General features: G+C 36.7%; 1 protein-coding gene across 4 annotated transcripts in view; it reads left to right on the forward strand.

Annotated features, from left to right (window-relative positions):
• The window catches only part of STK33 (serine/threonine kinase 33), a 170,507-nt gene that overhangs the window by 87,033 nt on the left and 59,877 nt on the right, over window positions 1-23,597 (forward strand). For 3 of the 4 annotated variants that reach the window (XM_060304439.1, XM_070046252.1, XM_030831317.2), the window contains 6 exons: window positions 6,915-7,304; window positions 8,368-8,481; window positions 12,253-12,366; window positions 15,048-15,152; window positions 19,851-19,989; window positions 22,240-22,328. In XM_060304439.1, coding sequence (XP_060160422.1) covers window positions 7,080-7,304; window positions 8,368-8,481; window positions 12,253-12,366; window positions 15,048-15,152; window positions 19,851-19,989; window positions 22,240-22,328 — 786 coding nt within the window. In that variant the 5' untranslated portion in view covers window positions 6,915-7,079. Of the gene's footprint in view, window positions 1-6,914; window positions 7,305-8,367; window positions 8,482-11,111; window positions 11,205-12,252; window positions 12,367-15,047; window positions 15,153-19,850; window positions 19,990-22,239; window positions 22,329-23,597 lie in introns of those variants that run through there. The other variant, XM_060304440.1, reaches the window with a different exon arrangement.

Genomic DNA, 23,597 nt, shown 5'->3' on the forward strand with positions numbered 1-23,597 from the left:
GATTCATGCCCTGGTCCGGGAGGATCCCGCATGCTGTGGAGCGGCTGGGCCCATGAGCCATGGCCGCTGGGCCTGTGCGTCTGGAGCCTGTGCTCCGCAACATGAGAGGCCCGCGTACCGCAAAAAAAAAAAAAAAAAAATGTTAAAAGAGACAAAGAAGGACACTACATAATGATCAAGGGATCAATCCAAGAAGAAGATACAACAATTGTAAATATTTATCCACCCAACATAGGAACACCTCAATATATAAGGCAAATGTTAGCAGCCATAAAAGGGGAAATTGACAGTAACACAATCATAGTAGGGGAGTTTAACACCCCACTTTCACCAATAGACAGCTCATCCAAAATGAAAATAAATAAGGAAACACAAGCTTTAAATGACACGTTAAACAAGATGGACTTAATTCATATTTATAGGACATTCCATCCAAAAACAACAGAATACACTTTCTTCTCAAGTGCTCATGGAACATTCTCCAGGGAAGATAATATCTTGCGTCACAAATCAAGCCTTGGTAAATTTAAGAAAATTGAAATCGTATCAAGTATCTTTTCCGACCACAATGCTATGAGACTAGATATCAATTACAGGAAAAAATCTGTAAACCATACAAACACGTGGAAGCTAAACAATACACTACTAAATAACCAAGAGATCACTGAAGAAATAAAAAAATACCTAGAAACAAATGACAATGAAAACAGGACGACCCAAAACCTGTGGGATGCAGCAAAAGCTGTTCTAAGAGGGAAGTTTATAGCAATACAATCCTATCTCAAGAAACAAGAAAAATCTCAAATAAACAACCCAAATTTACACCTAAAGCAATTAGAGAAAGAAGAACAAAATCCCCCAAAATTAGCAGAAGGAAAGAAATCTTAAACATCAGATCAGAAATAAATGAAAAAGAAATGAAGGAAACAATAGCAAGGATCAATAAAACTAAAAGCTGGTTCTTTGAGAAGATAAACAAAATTGATAAACCATTAGCCAGACTCACCAAGAAAAAAAGGGAGAAGAATCAAATCAACAATTAGAAATGAAAAAGGAGAAGTAACAACTGACACTGCAGAACTACAAAGGATCATGAGAGATTACTACAAGCAACTATATGCCAATAAAATGGACAACCTGGAAGAAATGGACAAATTCTTAGAAAAGCACAACCTTCCAAGACTGAACCAGGAAGAAATAGAAAATATAAACAATCACAAGCACTGAAATTGAGACTGTGATTAAAAATCTTCCAACAAACAAAAGCCCAGGACCAGATGGCTTCACAGGCGAATTCTATCAAACATTTAGAGAAGAACTAACACCTATCCTTCTCAAACGCTTCCAAAATATAGTAGAGGGAAGAACACTCCTAAACTCATTCTATGAGACCACCATCACCCTGATACCAAAACCAGACAAAGATGTCACAAGAAAAGAAAACCTCAGGCCAATATCACTGATGAACATAGATGCGAAAATTCTGAACAAAATAGTAGCAAACAGAATCCAACAGCACATTAAAAGGATCATACACATGACCAGGTGGAGTTTATCCCAGGAATGCAAGGATTCTTCAGTGTATACAAATCAATCAATGTGATACACCGTATTAAAAATTGAAGGATAAAAACCATATGATTATCTCAATAGATGCAGAAAAAGCTTTTGACAAAATTCAACACCCATTTATGATAAAAACTCTCCAGAAAGTAGGCACAGAGGGAACCTACCTGAACATAATAAAGGCCATATATGACACACCCACAGCCAACATCGTTCTCAGTGGTGAAAAACTAAAACCATTTCTTCTTAGACCAGCAACAAGACAAGGTTGCCCACTCTCACCACTCTTATTCAACATAGTTTTGGAAGTTTTAGCCACAGCAATCAGAGAAGAAAAAGAAATAAAAGGAATACAAATTGGAAAAGAAGAAGTAAAACTGTCACTGTCTGCAGATGACATGATACTATACATAAAGAATCCTAAGGATGCCACCAGAAAACTACTAGAGCTAATCAATGAATTCGGTGAAGTTGCAGGATACAAAATTAATGCACAGAAATCTCTTGCATTCCTATACACTAATGATGAAAAATTTGAAAGAGAAATTAAGGAAACACTCTCATTTACCATTGCAACAAAAAGAATAAAATACCTAGGAATTAACCTACCTAGGGAGACAAAAGACCTGTATGCCGGAAACTATAAGACACTGATGAAAGAAATTGAAGATGATACAAACAGATGGAGAGACATACCATGTTCTTGGATTGGAAGAATCAATATTGTGAAAATGACTATACTACCCAAAGCAATCTACAGATTCAATGTAATCCCTATCAAATTACCAATGGCATTTTTTACAGAACTAGGACAAAAAATCTTAAAATTTGTATGGAGACACAAAAGACCCCACATAGCCAAACCAGGGATAAAAACAGCTGGAGGAATCAGACTCCCTGACTTCAGACTATACTATAAAGCTACAGTAATCAAGACAAGGTGCTGGCACAAAACCAGAAATACAGACTGATGGAACAGGATAGAAAGCCCAGAGATAAACCCATGCACCTGTGGTCAACTAATCTATGACAAAGGAGTCAAGGTTATACAATGGAGAAAAGACAGTCTCTTCAAGTGGTGCTGGGAAAACTGGACAGCTAGATGTAAAAGAATGAAATTAGAACACTCCCTAACACCATACACAAAAATAAACTCAAAATGGATTGAAGACCTAAATGTAAGGCCAGACACTATAAAACTCTTAGAGGAAAACATGGGAAGAATACTTTTTGACATAAATCACAGCAAGATCTTTTTTGATCCACCTCCTAGACTAATGGAAGTAAAAACAAAAATAAACAAATGGGACCTACTGGAACTTAAAAGCTTTTGCAAAGCAAAGGAAACTACAAACAAGACGAAAAGACAACCCTCAGAATGGGAGAAAATATTTGCAAAGAAATCAACAGACAAAGGATTAATTTCCAAAATATATAAACAGCTCATGCAGCTGAATATTAATAAAACAAACAACCCAATCCAAAAATGGGTAGAAGACCTAAATAGACATTTCTCCAAAGAAGATATACAGATGGCCAAGAAGCACATGAAAAGCTGCTCAACATCACTAATCATTAGAGAAATGCAAATCAAAACTACAATGAGGTATCACCTCACATCAGTTAGAATGGGCATCACCAGAAAATCTACAAACAACAAATGCTGGAGAGGATGTGGAGAAAAGGGAACCCTCTTGCACTGTTGGTGGGAATGTAAATTGATACAGTCACTATGGAGAACAGTATGGAGGTTCCTTAAAAAACTAAAAATAGAATTACCATATGACCCAGCAATCCCACTACTGGGCATATACCCAGAGAAAACCACAGTTCAAAAAGACACATGCACCCCAGTGTTCATTGCAGCACTATTTACAATATAGGTTATGGAAGCATCCTAAATTCCCATCAACAGACAAATGTATAACGAAGATATGGCACATATATACAATGGAGTATTACTCAGCCATATAAAGGAACAAAATTGCATCATTTGTAGAGACGGGGATGAATGTAGAGACTGTCATACAGAGCGAAGTAAGTCAGAAATAGAAAAACAAATATTGTATATTAACGCATATATGTGGAACCCGGAAGAATGGTACAGATGAACTGGTTTGCAGGGCAGAAATTGAGACACAGATGTAGAGAACAAACATATGGACACCAAGGGGGGAAGCGGTGGGGGTGGAGGATGTAAAATAAATAAACTCAAAATGGGTTAAAGACCTAAATGTAAGGCCAGACACTCTAAAACTCTTAGAGGAAAGCATAGGCAGAACACTCTATGACATAAATCACAGCAAGATCCTTTTTGACCCACCTCCTAGAGAAATGGAAATAAAAGCAAAAATAACAAATGGGATCTAATGAAACTTAAAAGCTTTTGCACAGCAAAGGAAACCATAAACAAGACGAAAAGACAACCCTCAGAATGGGAGAAAATATTTGCAGACGAAGCAACTGACAAAGGATTAATCTCCAAAATATACAAGCAGCTCATGCATCTCAGTATCAAAAAACAAGCAACCCAATCCAAAAATGGGCAGAAGCCCTAAATAGACGTTTCTCTAAAGAAGATATACAGATTGCCAGCAAACACATGAAAGGATGCTCAACATCACTAATCATTAGAGAAATGCAAATCAAAACTACAATGAGGTATCACCTCACACCAGTCAGAATGGCCATTATCCCAAAATTTACAAACAATAAATGATGGAGAGGATGTGGAGAAAAGGGAACCCTCTTGCAGTGTTGGTGGGAATGTAAATTGATATAGCTGCTATGGAGAACAATATGGAGGTTCCTTAAAAAACTAAAAATAGAACTACCATATGACCTAGCAATCCCACTACTGGGCATATACCCTGGGCATATACCCTGGGCATAATTGAAAAAGAGTCATTTACCACAGTGTTCATTGCAGCACTATTTACAATAACCAGGACGTGGAAGCAACTTAAGTGTCCATCAACAGATGAATGGATGAAGAAGATGGGGCATGTATATACAATGGAATATTATTCAGCCATAAAATAAAATTGAGTTATTTGTAGTGAGGTGGATGGACGTAGAGTCTGTCATACAGAGTGAAGTAAGTCAGAAAGAGAAAAACAAATACCATATGCTAACACATATATATGGAATCAGAAAAAAAAAAAAGTTCTGATGAATCCAGGGGCGCAGGCCAGGGATAAAGATGCTGATGTAGAGAATGGACTTGAGGACACGGGGAAGGGGTAGTTTAAGTTGGGACGAAGTGAGAAAGTAGCATTGATATATATACACTACCAAATGTAAAATAGATATCTAGTGGGAAGCAGCCGCATAGCACAGGGATATCAGCTCGGTGCTTTGTGGCCACCTGGAGGGGTGGGATAGGGAGGGTGGGAGGGAGACGCAAGGGGGAGGGAATATGGGGATATATGCATACATATGGCTGATTCACTTAGTTGTGCAGTGGAAAGTAGCACAACATTGTGAAGCAATTATACTCCAATAAAGATGTTAAAAAATAATAAAATGGACAGTATAAAAAAAAAAGTACTCGGCAATCTGTGTCAATGTCAGTGATACAGTGATTATATGACTTAGTGAGAAATTGAGAGAAAAAGATAACTATTTTTTGATGTTTTTAATAAAGTTTTTTTTTCTGTTTTTAATAAAGTTTAATAAAGTTTTCTTTTAAGTACAACTTTGCTTTCATTCTGTAAGGTTCATGGTCAAAAGTCACATGGCCATCTGCAAGCTGCAAGGGATGCTAGGAAATGGACGATTTTAATTAGCATACTGCTGTCCCAGACAAAAATGAGGATTCTGTTAATAAGGAAGAATGGGGGAATAAACATTGGATAAACTACTAGCAGTATCTTTCATAAAATCCTAAGGGCCTGGGAGATTTTCCTGTAGATTCCCATGCTATACAGATTGTTACAAAGCATTGCGAGATGGAAATTTATTTTATAAATTTATTTATAATTTATTTTATAAAGCTGCCAGGATCTTGTATCAAAACCTAACAAAGATGAGTGAAAAGGAAAATTATAGACCAGTTTAACTTATGAATATAACTGTGAAAAGTCAAGATACAAACATTTCAACTTTTCAGCACATTGAAAGAATCATCCATCATGATCATGTAGGGTTCATACTATAAATGTAAGAATGCTTTAATATTAGGAAAGCTTTTAATTCAATACAGCATATCAAAAGATCTAATAAGAAAAAATATGGTAATCGCAATAGATAAAGATTTGATCAACGTTAGCCCTTGTTTCTGATTAGAAAATCAGTCTTAGACAATTAAAACTGGAAATATATTTCTTTAATGAAATAAAGATATCTAACTCCTATTCTGGTCAAGTTTATTCCAGTACAAAGAACAAAGGTATAGTCCATATACCCCAGCCTTATCAATCTATGACTTCAAAATACACTTTTAAGTAATACCTGAAGTAGGATGGCACAAAACCATAACGATGTACTCCCAGTTCCTTCTGGAAGTGTCTCAAAGTATTCTCTTTCATGTGCTGCAGAACACATCCCCCTCCTTCCTCAGCTCACATCTCTCTGACTTGCCACCATACAGCTGCAGTAACTCTAGTTAGGTAGAATGATGGGCGTACCTGTTCTTCACTCAGGGGAAAATAGTACCCACTCGTTCCTATTTTTCTGTTTGAGAATAAAAATGAGGATACTTCTAATATTGCCTTTGAACTTTTAGAATTAGATAGTTTTATAAAATCAAATTATCTACTCCTTTGTAAAGTGTGTGATATGGCTTTGCTCTGATAATAAGTGGCCTAAGGCTTATTAACTTCTGAAGCCACAGTAGTGTACGTTTTATATCAGTATTTTTAAGTCTTTTTTCTTTTTACCACAACCCACACTAAGAAATACATTTTAAACTGTGACCAAGTGTACACACACGCACACACACACATTCTGTACATTCATATCTATAATTTTTTTTAAGTTTCACAAAACTTACCAAGGATCTATGCAAAATACTCTCATATATATCTATTCTATTCTACTTCATTAAAAAAATTGATATCAACCCACCAAATTTCCTTAGACCATGCTTTTTTAACAGTTTTATGATTCTGTACAGAGGGTGATTCTTTCGACTCTTAAGTAAATAAAATGTCTGGAGTTCAAGAATTCAATTTTGGAAGATGAGAATGTATTGGTTTTTAGAAATATGTTCTAATTTTGTTGTAAATATTAACTTTCATGTATAGGCAGGATGCTTTTGGTGCTAGTTGCTAGTTTTTCTTTGATTTCTAGAAGGGTGATTGGATAAGAAAGAATTTTCTAAATGGTGATTTCTTTTCTACCTGCAGCTCTCATGTGTGACTGTAAGTCTAGTGCATCGTTAACCTAAGGACCTCACCACTTGGAAGTTACAGTTTTCGTCATCAGCTTACCTTATCCTTTTGGTCTGGTTGTTTTCCTCAAACACTGGAAACATCTTTCTTTCAAGTTGCTTTTGTTGAAGAGTTAGGCAAATGGCTGATAGCAGCTGTGGTAAAAAATCCACAAAATGCCCCAACTGTTCATCTGCTTCTCAGAGAAATGTGCTTTGTGTATGTTCTTGTAAAACAAAGCTTTCTCCAATGTCAGTGGTGGAAATGTCACAGACATCGAGCACTGGTAGTTCAGAATTTACAGTTTCACCAGAGAGAAAAAAAGAAAGACAAGCCAGCAAAGATAGTACCTCTGGAAAAGATTTGGTAAATATTGAAGATTCAACACAAGTGGATGTCCCATTCCCTGATCCCATCCCTAGATTCATCCATATCCCATGGACCCTTGTCAGCCAATTCATTGCCTTCTTAACTATTAAAGTAACATTTCTTTCTTACATAAGAGGTGAGAAAAGTTGGTTGGTAATTTCTTTTATGCTCTTTCCAACGACTGCCCAAATTAATGATTTCTCAGGATTATGAATAATTCAGAATGTTATTCCAGCTTCTTTTTTAAAAAATGGTTTATATGGAAATGAATTGGTTTTCAAATTGAATTCAATCTGAATTTTGGGGCATTTTCTTCAACTGATGCAGAATGAGATTTATGGTTGTGGTTAAATATAGGGTGGTTATTACTTAAGACAGTTCCTGGTTATCTAGATGGAATATCAAGTATACCTTACAAAATTGACTTGCATTAGTTACAATCTATGACTACCCAGTTAGACAGGTTTTGGTATATTCGCCTTTATAGAGGAGAGGCACTATGGAAGATTGTCATTGATATAGCACAACTTTGGAGACAGAGAGCAGTAAGTTTTAAGAAAAGTTAGGTTCTCAGCCCTCAAGTTTGTACCCTTTTCACATTTTCACCCTAAACTGTTATTTCTGATTTGTATTATGGTATAGTTTTTTCCATATAGGTGTCTCTGAGTGAATTATTGCTATGTTATCTTCATTCAAAGCATATTTTGTGAATGTCTGGCCAGTAATTTTTTGTGTATAACCTATTTGAGATGACTGTTATGTCTTGAAACAAGGGTGATTGAGAAAGCTGTGAAGTTGCTTTCTTTTGTGGTGTTAAAGATTTTAAGTCCTGATTTATCTTCTATGCAAGTCATCATGTAGACTTGCCTGGATAGAGGAGATTAGATTGAATAACTTCTTAAGGCCTCTTTTAGCCTAATGAGTGAATGAATTATATAGGGCTTAGAATTTGAAAAAAACAGTAAACTGTCTTGTACACAATAAATATCTTGACACACATTAAAGATTTGTCAGATTATTATATCTTAAAGTTAATATTAAAATTTCTTTTTGGTCCAAGCCCTCAGAAACCTCAAGTGTAGAGAGAAAATCATCTCAACAACAGTGGGGTCGAGGCAACTTTACAGAAGGAAAAGTTCCTCACATAAGGATGGACAATGGAGCTGCTATTCAGGTAAATAGAGAGCAAACTGAAGCTACTAGAAATTTTCCAGTTTCTTCTAAGTCAGTGTTAATGGCAAAAATGATTTAAAAGTAAGTCTCTAAGGAAAGGAAAGAGGAAACTTACCATTTTTAAGTATGTCAAAGTCTTTACTAAAGAAAATGCAGATTAATTATTTTTTCTGTTCATAGAGGTGCAAATGGACTTTAATAATTAAAGTGGAGAGCATTTTTATTAGACAAAATGAGAACATTTTGGTCTCCAGGTCTTGCCTGTTGCTGAGGGCAGTTGTGGAGTCTTTGTATAGACCTATTCAGGATGCAGACAGAGACCAGGTGACTTAGATGGTTTGGCTGTTCACTTCTTTGATGACCAGTAGTGAGGCTAGAATTTCCCTCATGGACCCCTCCATATTTTTCCAGCCTGTGACTGAGTGAATACCAATATTATTCTTCCCAGGATTCTAATTCTTATATACAAATATGACTTAAATATTAGTACCATTTTAGAAATTAAAATGTGTTCCTTTAACACCAGATTAAAGGAACTGCAACAAGAACAACAAGAAGAAAATTGTGTTAATGTTAAATAACTTTAAAAAATTACTTTAAGAAATATTTGGCAATTTACTTGAAGAGATCAGAAAAACTTTCTGAGAACTTCTGACCTGAAAAGTTTAAATCTTCCCCTGTAAACAAAAGACCTGAATTTTAAAAAAATCCACAAATTTACTGAGTTTTAAATTTAACCATAAGAGCTTTTATAAAAGCAAAATGTATGTGTTTTGAAAAATTAGGAAAATATAGATAGAAAAGTGAAGAAGATAAAAATCATGAGCCAGACATAACCAATTTTAACATTTATTGTCTTTACTTCATTTTTCTAGGCATGTATAAGTCTTACCCTATTTTTTGTTTTTGTTTTTTTCCTGGTTTAAATTGTAAAATATTTCAAATATACACATATTTTTAAGAAATAACATTAAATGGTATAGTGGAAGTTTCTCTTCCCCTATTAAATAGACAGGCTCATTTTAAAGATATCAAACATTTCAGAAGAGTATAAAAAAGGAAGCTACAGTCATCCAAAGTTCTACTACCTAATGATAACTATTCTTAATATTTAGATGAACAACTTTCCAGACATCAATGTAAGCACCTCCACATATACAGATTTTTCGTAATGGGATCATATCACGCATGCTTTCACACTCTATACTATATCATGGACTTCTTATATGTCAATAAAAAGAGATCTACGTTACCATTGTAATAGCATCCTCTTAAAATTATTACAAACAAGAAGTCATTTTCTCCTTATTGTCATCACTATGTAATGATGCCAAAGCAGTTAGTTGAAGAAGATGATTAATTTATAAACAACTAGTTGGGCAGTTGGACTATTTTTCTACCCATTCTTCATTTTAAAAATCCTATAAACAGTATTAAAATACTGTGTCCAAATTGTGGTTCTATATGTCTAGAGATGAAATGAGAGGTTAATTTTTAAAGGACAAGAAAAGTTGGGGAAGTGGTTAGGGATTATTGAGATTATTTTGTTCTGTGGGAATAAAAGGTTTAAGTGGAGATTTAACTCATTTTACATAGTGTATAGTTGGGAGTTGCAGGTACATATAATAAAATGTTTTGTCTTATTTTAATCATCTTAGTTTTTTGACTTTAATTCTCACTATCAAGTGGTAATGGGAAGAGGGAAAAGCCAAAGTAATTATAAGTCATCAGAAGGCAGTGTCCTGAGGACAATCGCCTGGACAGGATGTGCCCTGCCTGAGTGGGGGTCACCATTCACAACATTCAAGACCTCAGATCTGGAGTTCCTTCTCCAGGGTTCAACTCCATGTACCCAGTCTCTCACTTCTCTCAAATATGCATATGTATAGAAGGTTCCTGACTGGCTGGCTTGCTGACTAGATTGATTTATTGATTCAGTTCATTTATCAGCTCACTCATTCATTCCACATTTGCACTGCTGTTCCTTTGAAATGCCTTCCTTGCTGTGATTGGATTAGAGAAAAATATTCTCAGTTATTTTTTTTTGCCTTTGTTCCCTCACATGCCTATCTCAGAAGCCATGTCTTTCATAACGTTTTCCCTTATTCTCCCAGTATTTTAGCTCTGGTCTCTGGCCCCAGTGTCATTTTGTATTTTTTTTTAACTTAAGATTTTATGACTTAAGTAATAATCTTGTCTTTTGAGTAGACTACAAATTATGAGAAAACAGTAATTATGTTTTATTCATCTTTGTAGCCCCCAAAGTATGTATCACAAGGAAATATCCAAGGAAAATCTAACATGTTGAAGCTGAACATTCTTCTTTTCTTTTCCTTTTCTTCTCTTCTCTTCTCTTCTTTCTTTTCCTTTCTGTCTCTCCCCTTCCCTCCCTCTGTCTCTTTTTTCTTTCTGTTTCCTTCTTTCCTTTCTTCCTCCCTTCCCCTTCTCTGCCCTCCCTTCCCTTCTTCCTTCTCCCTTTTCCTCCCATGCACTAAGCATGAATATTTTGCCTACAAGGTTTCAGGCAGGCTTTTTAAAGGATACAAAAGAAACAGCTTCTTCATAAGGTGTTTCTAGACCATCTTGGAAGGAAAAAAATGAGCCAAAATGTTTGTAAGCAAGAGAGTAATAATAGTGTTTGAGGACCAATGCATACATGTTGAAGGAAGTCAAACAAACAATTACCATGGTGCAGAGTTAGGCAGAGAAGCCCTTCATAAGGAGGTAAGTAATTAGTTGGATATGGATCTTCTTTTACAAAAGTAAGAAAGGAATGTAAGCAGTAGAAAACATAAAGTCTAGCAGTAACTTACCTGTTGCATGGTGAAGATGAAAGTAGTCACGCAGAGGGAACATGGCATCTCTAAGGCAGGCTTTGGCTGGCTAACCCAACAGGGGCTTCCCCGAGCAGCATTAGCTCAGGTGTTCTCTCCTGTTCTAGTCCCTGTGCATCATGGGTCGAGAAACTCTTGCTACTGCCCTGGAGTTGATTCAGATCAAGGAGACTGACTCCCTCCAACCAAATTCACAAGAAATGAAAGTGTAAATGAGTTACCTGCTTGTTATTTTACGACATGAAGAGGAATGCTGGTTGCAAGACCACGCATTCTGTCTTTGTAAGCAGGAGTAAAACGATAAGCAGAAGGATCCTTGGTCTGGATAGTGTTACTGTGGAAGGTTTTCATTTTTTTTACAGTGCTGATTTATATTAATATTTTGGTCATATATTCCTTTTCCTAAAACAAAAGGAAATAAAACAACAAAAGTGATTTTTTTAATAGAAACAGTGAAGATAAAGAAAAAGGGTTACTTGGTAAACAGGAGAGCAGTTGTTCAGTGGTTAATATGTGCTGATTTTATAGTGTAGCTCTCAGAGTTTGGTGATAATTTTTTGGTTGAATGTATCTTATACACACACATATATATTTGCATGTATGAATGTTCCATTCCTCCTTTTTCTTATGAAGACATTTCATTAATATTGTAGTTTATAAGAGGTTCATTTTTTATGCTTTTGAAGTTTTTTACATTTCTTTGTAAGGATTTTTATGGTTTTCCTCTAAAGGATATTTAATAAAATTCATCAAAACTTATTTTTGTTTAATTAAGATGTGTTTATTAATATTGAAGCAAATATGGGGTGTCTTCTGTTTGATTTTACCCTGGAGCAGAATCACTCTTCCCTTGGGTGGATATCTGTCAGTATTATATGTTTATTTGTAATCCTGATGAATGGCAGAGAGAGACAAAGGAACTCATGTTTTTTATCCAGGAAATCTATACCTTTGGAAGAATACTGGGAAAAGGGAGCTTTGGAATGGTCATTGAAGCTATTGACAAGGAGACAGAAACTAAGTGGGCAATTAAAAGAGTGAGCAAAGAAAAGGTAAGGCATATCGGCAGCGTCCTACTGAGAGCACAGTGCCAGTGCAGGGTGGGGTAGGCAGTACAGTTTTTCACACTAACACAGCTGACCCTGAGGGCCAGGGCCTAGGCTGTTCCCCTGGAGAAATGTGGATATTTCTCTAGCCTTCTGGGACGGGACCAGTTCTTAAACTCAAGTAGACAGGTACTAAAAAGTAAATGAAAGGATTACCTAACATAACCAGCATAACCAAATATAGGTAAAGTTTACCAGAGTGAGCTGAAGGTGAGGGCTGATCATCAGTATGTGTAGATGGAGGGCTGTGGGCTAGTGATGTCTTAGTGAGAAATGGGTCCCGGTAGTCTCTCCCGATGTGGTTCTGATATACTTTGTCCCTATCTTTGCCTTTCCTTTGATTCCCTATTTCCTCATTGGTAGCTAACTCTGTTTATTCATCCTACCTACTCTTTCAGTTTGAACCACTTTTCCCCCAACTATCTTCTGTACTGTTTACTTGTAATCACTGTATGTCTCACTAGATTTCATTGGAGTGAAGAACAACTGGGCTTCTTTTTAAGGGAGAATCTAAGTCCTCAAGCTTTATATCTGATCGTTTCATCAACTTTAAAACACTTTCTATGCCCGAGGAAAAACAAAAGACAACATTAGGTGTTTTCCCCTTGGATTTGCGATGATAAATATTACACTTACAAAAGGAAATAGTAGGTTTTATGTATTCTTTAAAACAAGCCATAGGAAATTATATACCATTTTCCCCTAAAGTTTAATACAGTAACATTAAATCTTAATAAAGGGAGATCCAAAAAAATAAAAAAATAAAGGGAGATCCAGAGCCCTTCTAGAAATCTTTAGAATTAACTAAATGAACTGTCGGGGCTTCCCTGGTGGCACAGTGGTTGAGAATCCGCCTGCCAATGCAGGGAACACGGGTTCTATCCCTGGTCCGGGAAGATCCCACATGCCACAGAGCAACTAAGCCCGTGCGCCACAACTACGGAGCCTGTGCTCTAGAGCCCGTGAGCCACGACCACAGCCCACGTGCCGCAACTACTGAAGCCCACATGCCTAGAGCCCGTGCTCCACAACAAGAGAAGCCACCGCAATGAGAAGCCCACGTACCACAACAAAGAGTAGCCCCCGCTCGCCACTACTAGAGGAAGCCTGCGCACAGCAATGAAGACCCAACCCAGCCAAAAATAAATAAATTAAATAAATACATTTATTAAAAAAAAAAAACTAAATGGGATGTTATTTCCTTTGCTTTGCTCCTATCCCAGATTGGGTTAGGGGTTAGGTTTTAGGGTTATATAGTCAGGATGCCTGCTTGCAACTTTAGGAATTCATAATCTTGCACATACCTATTGATGCTGAGAGTTTTCAGGACACTAAGTAAAATAAAGTTATATAGTCAGTATATGAATTGGACAGTATCTTACTGCATTATATACAGGTCAAATCATTTGTGGAGGGAGGTAGGAAGAGGATTGAGATGGATATTGTTATAACTCTCCATATCTAGTCTGTATAGGAATTCACTCCTCACAATCACTATTTCTCTTGACCCTCTAGGATAACCTTAAACTGTGACTTTCATCCTCCATGGGTGAGGCACAGAGGGTGGGCAGTTTCCTATCCCTCCTGAGATGGTAATGGTTGAAGGGTAAAGGTAATTGGAAGCAGGGATGACACTAGGAAAAATTTTAACTAGGTAAAATTTGCCTTATGATCAATCCCTTTCCAGTCCTTCAGGAACTATTATGTCTCTCCCAAACTTGGTGGGGGCAGGGGTTAGGGGTAAGGAGGGAGGAATAAGAACTTTATTATCCCTTTCAGGGATATTTTCATGTGAATGAGGACAATGTTTATCCTTGAATAATGATGGTAATTTAGATATCAAGAGGGGTGATGACTGGGTTGGTGGTAGTGGTGGTTAGGGTGGAGAAAGCCCTTCTGAAATTTCTTAGACGACATTGTAGACAGTTACTTACACCCTGAATGAAGGCCTGGTCAGGTGTGGTTAAGGGTTACATGTAAGGAGATAAATTGGAGTTAGGTTGGTCTGAAGGCAAAATCTCCATCTCCATCTTGATCGAGTGTGCTCTCTCTCCTCTTTCTCTCTCTCTCAAATTTTTGAGGCTGGGGGACTAGGAAGTAATATAATGCAGGGCTAAGTGTAGAATCTCACTGCCTGTTGTTTCTTTTGATATGTATATAAATATAATCAAAACAAAACAACAATAAAACAAAAACATTTTATTTTAACAATTCTAACATTTAATGAGACAGATGCTTTATATCCGTTTTCTAATTGATGTCCCGGGAAAGTAGATTTTGTTTTTATTATGCTAACATCAAAGGATCAATACGATTTTGAAGGAAATTCCAAAAAGGCTATTAAAAATTGCAATAATTTTGTGACATGACAGAGACCATGTTGTAGCTAATTTATAGAAACAGTCCAAGAAACGTGGTTTGAGGCCAAATTATATATCTCTTAAAATTGGACAAAGGATAAGATGGGGCATACTTTAATCTTAACACATAGGTAAGTTGCGTGTTATCTTTTGAAAAAGGAACTTCTAAAGAAAATGTAGGAAAAATATTAAATAACTTTAACTTTTATATTGAGGTATGCAGTAATGAAATTCATATGTGAAATCTATGTTTCCTCATCATTGAAGGCTGGAAGCTCTGCTGTGAAGTTGCTTGAACGGGAAGTGACCATCCTAAAAAGTGTGAAACACAAACACATTATACATCTAGAACAAGTATTTGAGACGCCTAAGGTAAAGCTTTGTCAGGTGCTGCATTTTGAAAATTGTTGTTATTACAAAATGAACATCATTCCCTTGGGAAGTAATCCTTTTGGGACACAGTGGCTCATGTCCTTGGCATGAGTCTGTCACTGGAGATTGATGAGAGCATTCTGGAGGACTTTTTATTGTTGATTTTATAGTTAGGTATCTGATGATTAGATTGACGTTTTTAGTGAAATTTCTGGTGGCATATTGAAAACAAATGTTTAAAATTGAAACAACCTCAGATATAACCCATTTGTGACCAGAGCTTCCTTAGAAGTGTCTTTCTTTTTGCTTTGGTTCTTGGTTCTCCATTGGAGTCTCTTGGAATATTGTCATAATTTTGCAAGTCTAGCTTCATAGTAGAGTTGGTATGGGCATATTTGGCACTATGTAGAAGATATTTTGTCATCTGTGTCTTAAACTAATATGTTTAATCTTCCTTCTTTCCTAGATGTTTTCATTCTTGTCTTTCAATGCTTCTAATTTCCATTTAGAGTTGTTCTGAAGCCTGGGTTATTGCCATTCTGCCTTCAAGTTGTTTATGCACGTGGGCTTGGGTATTTCTCTGCTCGGAGGCAGTATGATACAGTGGTTACGCACGTGGACTCTGGGATCAGATTGCCTGTGCAGTATAATCCTGGCTCCAACACTTATTAGCTCTGAGACCATGGACAAGTTACTCAACCTCTCTATACTTAAGTTTCCTCATCTGTAAGATTGGTTTAATGATAGTATCAAACTCATTTGGTGTTGAAGGATTAAACGGGAAAGTGAATATAAAGCATACATCTCATCGACTGTTAGCTATTGTTCTTTGTTTCCTTTGACAGTTTCTAAGGCAGCAATAGTCAACTTGCGTTATGCGTTATGCTTGATTCATTAGAAGTGCTTGATAAATGTTAGCGACCACAGTTACCTTTTATGGGAGCAGTATATGGCAGTGGTGCCAGAAGGCTTCTCTACCTTTTCAGTTTTAGAGTTGTGACTTATTTTATCCTCAAATCTGCTTAGAATAGTTTTGCTCTTTATCATCACTTTTAACCAATTTCATTACGTTGTGCCTTGGTATAGTTGTCTTCATGTATCCTGGCTTGGGGTTCATGGAACTTCTTAAATCTGTGAGCTTATGGTTTTCATCAAATTAAGGAACATCTTGGCCATTATTTCTTCAAATATTTTTTCTGCCTTCTACTTTTAGGACCTCAAGTACAAATGAGATTGCCTGACATTGTACAAAGCTCACTGATGCTCTATTCATTTTTTTCCAATCTTTTTTCTCTCCCTGTTTAGTTTCGCAGAGTTTCTATTGTGATATCTTCAGATTCAGTAATCTCTTTTTCTGTAACATCATATGCGCTGTTTATCCCTTCCAATGGAAATTTGCTTTGGATCATTTTTCTATCTTCCATGTTTCTACTTAACATGCTCACTATTTCCTCCTCCTTAAATATAGTTACAATAACCTTTAATGTCCTTTTCTGTTAATTCTATCATATGTGCCATTTCTAGGTCAGTTTTAATTGATTGATTTTTTCCCCTTCGTTATAAGCCTGCCTCTTTAGATGCCTGTTAATTGTTGATTGGGTGCTGGCTATTTTTTATACTCTTACAACTATTTTTGAGCTTTATTCTGGGACATAGTTAAGTTATCGGAAATAGTTTGATACTTTTCAAGCTTGCTTTAAGCATTGTTAGGTGGCACCAGAGCAGCCTTTGGTCTAGGGCTAATTTTTCCAGACTAATGAGGGAAGACCCTTTTGAGTATTCTACCCCATGAATAATGAGATTTTCCACTCTGGCTAATGGGAATACAAACCCTTCCTGGCCATGTGTAAGCGCCAGTGATTGTTTCTTCTGATCTTTTCACATGGTTCTTCTCCCAACTTTGGGTAGTTTCCTCATACGTATGTGCTAGTTGGTACTTCGCTGAAGAGTCGAGGGGGGGCTGTCTGCAAATCTATGGAGCCTTCTCTCCATAGATTTCTCCTCTTTGGTAATCTTCTCTGTGAACTTCAGTTGTCTTGGCCTTCAGGGACTCCCAGCACCATCTCCTCAGTTCATGTAGACTGCTGGGCTCTGTTTGGATTCCTTTTCCCTTCTCTGTGGCTTGGAAACTCTCCAGACAGTAAGCTAGGGTAATCACGGGACTGGCCTCATAGATTTCCCCTCTCTCAGGGATCACTGCCCTATGCTGTCTGATGTCTAATGTCTGAAAATTGTTATTTTATGTATTTTGTCCATTTCTTAAGTTGTTTCAGGGGGGAGGGTAAGTCTGATCTGTTACTTCATCAAGTGGGAGTCCAAATCTAGGATAATTTGAAGGCCAAAGAAACCATCATCTGTGATTGTCTTTTTTATGTATTGTTTGCCCTTGATTCACACAGGTCACATCTGACTCCCCATCTTCCCAACTCACACAAATGCCTAGACCTTCCGTTGAAGCCATCTTAAGGATGAATGGAAATTGCTACCTGAAGGGTTAGGCTAAGATAGTAATGCTGATCATGCAGTTTGACTATGTATGGTTTCTTGTGAGTCCAAATGTTCTACACAATTACTTTTAATAATTGTATAAAGAGTTGTAAAAAACTTCTGTTGATATAACTTTTATCAACGTACACATTTTAAAATGACATCAATTTATATTGTAAGCACTGCTAATATAACTTTGCCTTCCAAATAGTTCACTTACCATTTCATTTCATGATCCTACAGTGTTGTCAGTGGAAAAACTACAGCCTAGTTCAAAAACTTATTTACGTGTTAGACTTTGCAGCATTCTGTAGTTACTTTTGAAATTCTAAACATCTTGAGTTTGAGTGAGTCAGAATTTTGACTATAGGAAGAAAGGTTGTTAGCCTTGTCCTCCTGTATTCGTGCTTGCTGACTGAACACAGAAGTTGCACTAGTAGTGGTAATAGAATAGGATCAGATTCCAGAATCTTAAAAACAGCAGTGAAAATGTGGTATAGGATAGAATGGAGACATGGAGGGTAGTCTGTGTCTGAATAGCATAGGTATGAAAAAGACACGCATTTTAGTTGACTGTGAATCTTTTTGACTTAATAGATGACTTGACTATCGGAATACCTAAGGTGATCTTAATATGTATGCACAGAAACAGGAAATATGGAAGAGGCGTTTCATTTGTGGCTTTTTACGATTTATACCCAATTAGTCACTAAGTCCCACTATTTCTCCCTCCAGGTATTTTCACATCTTTTTCTTCTTCCTTCTTTTCTCCATTCTGTGCCTTACATCTACCCTCTTATAATCAGACGTCAGCTTACGCAGCATGTGAGCCAGTGGCATGTGGCCTGTTCTTTTATGGCCCATAAGCCAGGTTTTATACATTTTTAAATGGTTGGAGAAAACGTAAAAGAGTAAAATTTCATGACATGTTAAAATTATATGAAGCTAAATTTCAAAGTCCATAAATAAAGTTTCGTTTATGGATGCTTTTATGCTGTAACAGCAGAGTTGAGTGGTTGCAAGAGATTGTGTATGTTCCTCAAAGCCAAAAATGTTTACTACCTGGATCTGGCCTTTACAGAAAAAAGTTTGTTGAACTCTGCTCCTCATTACTGTTAGAGTGTTCATTTAGAAATGCAGAATTGATAGTAGCACATACCTTTCCCCCCACTCCAGACATCAGCTTAAAAATCTTCAGTGGCGGGCTTCCCTGGTGGCACAGTGGTTGAGAGTCCGCCTGCCGATGCAGGGGACGAGGGTTCATGCCCCGGTCCAGGAAGATCCCACATGCCGCGGAGCAGCTAGGCCCGTGAGCCATGGCCGCTGAGCCTGCGCGTCCGGAGCCTGTGCTCCACAACGGGAGAGGCCATAGCAGTGAGAGGCCCGCGTACCGCAAAAAAAAAAAAAAAAAAAAATCTTCAGTGGCTCCTTATTGCATATGGGAAAAAAGAAAAAATACCAGCTCCTTTGTGTGACATCCAAGACTCCTTACAGCCTGACACCAACGTGTTCTTTCTGGCCTCACCCCTCACCATCTCAGTCTTCTCTGACTTACCAAACTCCCAGTGCTATTAACACTGAGATACTTGTTATTCTTTAACTGCCAGCACTGGTTTCTTTCTTTCTTTCTTTCTTTCTTTCTTTCTTTCTTTTTTTCTAGTCTTGCAGCGCTGGCATGCGGGATCTTAGTTCCCGACCAGGGATAGAACCCACGCCCCCTGCAGTGGAAGGGCGGAGTCTTAACCACTGGACCGCCAGGGAAGTCCCACCAGTGCTGTTTTGAGCTTTGGAGTCTGCAAATGCCATGTGCTATGCCTGTTCTTGCCCATATTCTCTACCCATAAATCCCTATTCAGTCATCCAGACGTGCCTGTATGTTGCCTCTTCAGTGAGCATTCTTTAGGCAAAGGCTCCCCTCCTCTGTAACCTCATCACATTTCGGACATTCCTCTTCTGTTAGCCATTACCCCATGGTATTGTGATTATAGCGAAACTCTGAACTCCTTGAAGGTAAAGACTATGTGTCTTATGCTTCCTTTTTCCTCTAGTATCCTGCATAGTATCTTGTACATGATAGATAACAAATAGTTTTGAATGAAAAGATCGATTGTAACCATATTTCTGCTATACGTATACCATATATAACATTTTAAAGATCCTCAGCTAAATAATTTGTGCTCTCTGTCTCTCTTTTTAAATTTATAATGTCAGAAAATGTACCTTGTGATGGAGCTTTGTGAGGATGGAGAACTCAGAGGAATTCTGAATAGGAAAGGTCATTTCTCAGAGAATGAGACCAGGTGGATCATTCGAAGTCTCGCCTCAGCTATAGCCTATCTTCACAATAAGGGTAAGAAGAGGATCCAGCTCACTGACTCCATGAGCGCAGACACCACTTTTGTTTGAGGGCAATTGTATTCAGGGTTCATAGTCACAGAAATAATGCCTACTAATATGGAAGATATTCTTTTAAAAATTAAAAAAATTTTTCCTTTTTAACTTTATAGATATATTTTAATTAGAAGCAAGGCAGGTATGCAATTACATTGTACACAGACAAGATGAAATTATGAATGTTTCTACAGAACAGTTTGAAAAGAAGCTAATATTATCAAATCAAACATAGAAAATCAATAATAAAAGTGAAATTTCTAAAAACACATATATTAATAATGTTAAAAGTCTATATATTCTAGGCATTTAAAATTTTTTAGATTAATTATTAGAGCAGTTTTAGGTTCACAGCAAAATGGAGAAGTTACAGAGAGTCCCAGATACCTCTGCCCGTGCATGCACATCCTGCCCCGTTATTAGCATCCCCCATCAGAGTGGTACATTTACTACAATTGATGAACCTACACTGACACATCATTATCACCCAAAATCCATAGTTTAGATCCATAGAATCCAAAATTCTATGGATTTTGACAAATGTATAAAGATACATATCCCCCAGTATAGTACCATATGGGAATCGTTTCACTACTTTAAAATCCACATTTAAATATTATTCTAATTCTTCTAATTGCTTTACTGTTCTTTGGTGTTATTGCTACTGTTTTTCCTCGTGCTCCTGCTTTTTTTTCTTCAGTGTTAGTTTGGCTTACATGTGACTTTAGAAACTTCTCATTTTATAGATGAGAAAAAGCTTTGTTCCAGAGAGGTGAAGTGACATGGTTAGGTGTGGCAGATCCGGTACTGGAACCCAGGGGTTCATTCAGCAGATATTTCTTGAGCACCTACAGCATTGTGGTTAGTTCTAGAGTTACAGAAGTTAAAAGACAAGGCACCTGCCCCTCAAGGAAATTGAGAGGCAGATGGGTGATGGAGTACAGAAAACAAACTGTAATGCAACATGATAATTTCTGAAAGCCATATAAAGTGCAAGGAGCATAGGTATATTAAGCGCCTCATTTGATTTGGAAAGTCAGGGAAGAATTCACAGAGGAAGCAAAACCTGAGCTGAGGAATACAAACTCAGACGAAAAAGGGAGGGCTTTCCAGGCAGAGGGCAACAATTTTTGCAAGGGCAGGAAACCAAAGGCTTAATATTATGCTAATGTCGATTCTCCCACATTAAGCTGTAAATTCAGTATAATTTCAAACTAAATCTTAACAGGATTTTTCTTGGAACTTGATAAAATTATTTTGAAATGGGTGAGACTAGTAAAGAAAACAATGAAAAAGAAGAACAGCGGAGGCAGCAGAGAGACTTGCCCTGCCAACTACTAAAACATAAAGATAAATTAATATTAAAATTTTGTGGTATTTATGTAAGAAGAGATAAGGAGAACAATAGAAACAATAAAAATTCCAACACAGGCTGGAACTGGGTAAGGGAACTGTAACTAATTAGGTATAATTGCCAGTCCAGGGCTCATTCAGCTTCATTTTTCCAGAAATTATGCCTATAACTTTTTAAGTTTAGGGAAATGATTGCTATGGATATGAACTGAATCAGTTATTTGCAAAGGAAATATTTGGTACATGAGAGTATTTGCATGTACATAAAAGTCCTACCTGAGCTCTGACATGTTCAACTGGAGATTTTGTGTCTCAGGGGTTTTTGTTTTTAATTTTGATGTATAGAGTAGGAAGGTGGTACTGATGTTGTAGAAAAATATACTGAAGTAAGTGTAGTTTGTATACGTGTTGCCAGGTTGCAGTATGTTAAATGTTTATACTGGCAATAACATATGCATAGAAGTAAAGAAGTAATCCTCTATTTGAAGAGCGAAGGACATGGGAAACCTTCCCAGGCTTGTAAGTATACGTGTCTCCCTCCTCCAGGGAATACCTAACCTTGGACAGGATCCTCTTCCATACTTACCAGGCCACTTGTCATGAAGAGCGGCCAGTTGGAGCAGCAGGGGATTGGGGAGAGGTGAGGGAGCCAAAGAAAATGGCTCCTTAAGGTTAGAAACATGGAGAAAAGGGATCTGAATATCAGGGAATAGAAGAGGGCAGGGTTACACCTGGCCCTCCTCAAATTTTTCAACAGTGGATGTTAACTGGTCAAGTATATTTATTTGTTCTATTTGTGTCCTCTCTATTTTTTCATTATCTATTTCATTTGATTTGTTGTTTATTTTCTTGGTAGATATTGTACATAGAGATCTAAAACTGGAAAACATAATGGTTAAAAGCAGCTTTATTGATGCTAATGATGAAATGAACTTAAACATAAAGGTAAGATATTAGAAATGGTCGTAATTTTTTGCCTATAAACAGTTTGATAGCGAAGTGGCAAAGTACATCCTCTTTTTAGATACATTTTGAAAGCTTTTAAACAGCCAAAACTAAGTGCTTGTGCTAAAAAAATTAAAATTTCACAAAAGAGGTTGTGACTGACAAGAATAATTTTACAAGTTAAGTGGTGCTATTGAATTTTTCTAAAGTACATATTCATTTTGATAGTTCTAAATCATTAGTTAATAGCAAACAAACAGATGCTCTGAATTCTAATTAATTTCAAAATTATGCCTGGTAATTTGATGTAAATGTGTTACAGATCTAGAGAAAAAGTGCACCTTGGCTGTGCCTTTGATACTAAATTAATGCTAAAGTCTGTATTTCTCATTTAAAAATACCCAAACTTAATAAGTTGGGTATTAATATTTATGTCCTAAGAAAAATTAATGTGCCAAGTATTTATTCTGGAAGACTTTATTCAAATTAAGTGTTGCTTAATGTCAAATAAATGATAGGATACATTATTTATTACTTAGCACTTTAAAAGTGGCTGCTTTCAAAATATATGAATGTGTTAATTTAGGAATAAAATGTTGTCTGTGAATAACTTGCTCTGTTGCATTTAAATAGGTTTAACAGCATTGTTGTTTTACCCAAGTAAAGTAAATGTTCTTAAATATTTCCACCGTAAACTCTACGAGAACAGGAATTCTGTGTGTCTCATTCACTGTTGGTACCTGGAGTAGTGCCTGAAGCATAGTATGTGCTCAATTAATATTTGGTGCATAAAGGAATAAATGCTCTCCAAAGAACTGAATTGGATCATGAAAGCTTTTATATATTTGATATCTGTATAAATTTTCTGTGGAGAAAGATATGTATCATAATGTTCCAAGTAGGATCGTTGTGAACACTCCTGGAGAAATTTATTAATCTCTTTAGAAAAATAACGATATTACATTGTTGATAGGAATATTTTCTTACTCCATGCAGTACTGGAAACTTTCCATTCAGTGTCTGTGGACCAAAAGCCTATCTTTGATTGTGTGATCAATAAATGTGCCTGTTTTTCTGCTTTCAGCCCAAGGCTGTTCCAACTTGGGAGACAAGACCAAGGGCACGTACTGAATATTTAATAACCAAATGTTTAATGACCAAGATTTAGAACTGAGCAGAGAGCCTGCAGTTGCAGCAGTAGGCCTCCTGTGTATTTGTAGCTATATTGTGGTTTTTTTCCTGTTAATTTGCTTCTCGTAGTTTTTAATA

This window comes from Globicephala melas, chromosome 8 (genome assembly GCF_963455315.2).
Source record: "Globicephala melas chromosome 8, mGloMel1.2, whole genome shotgun sequence".
Taxonomy (NCBI): domain Eukaryota; kingdom Metazoa; phylum Chordata; class Mammalia; order Artiodactyla; family Delphinidae; genus Globicephala; species Globicephala melas.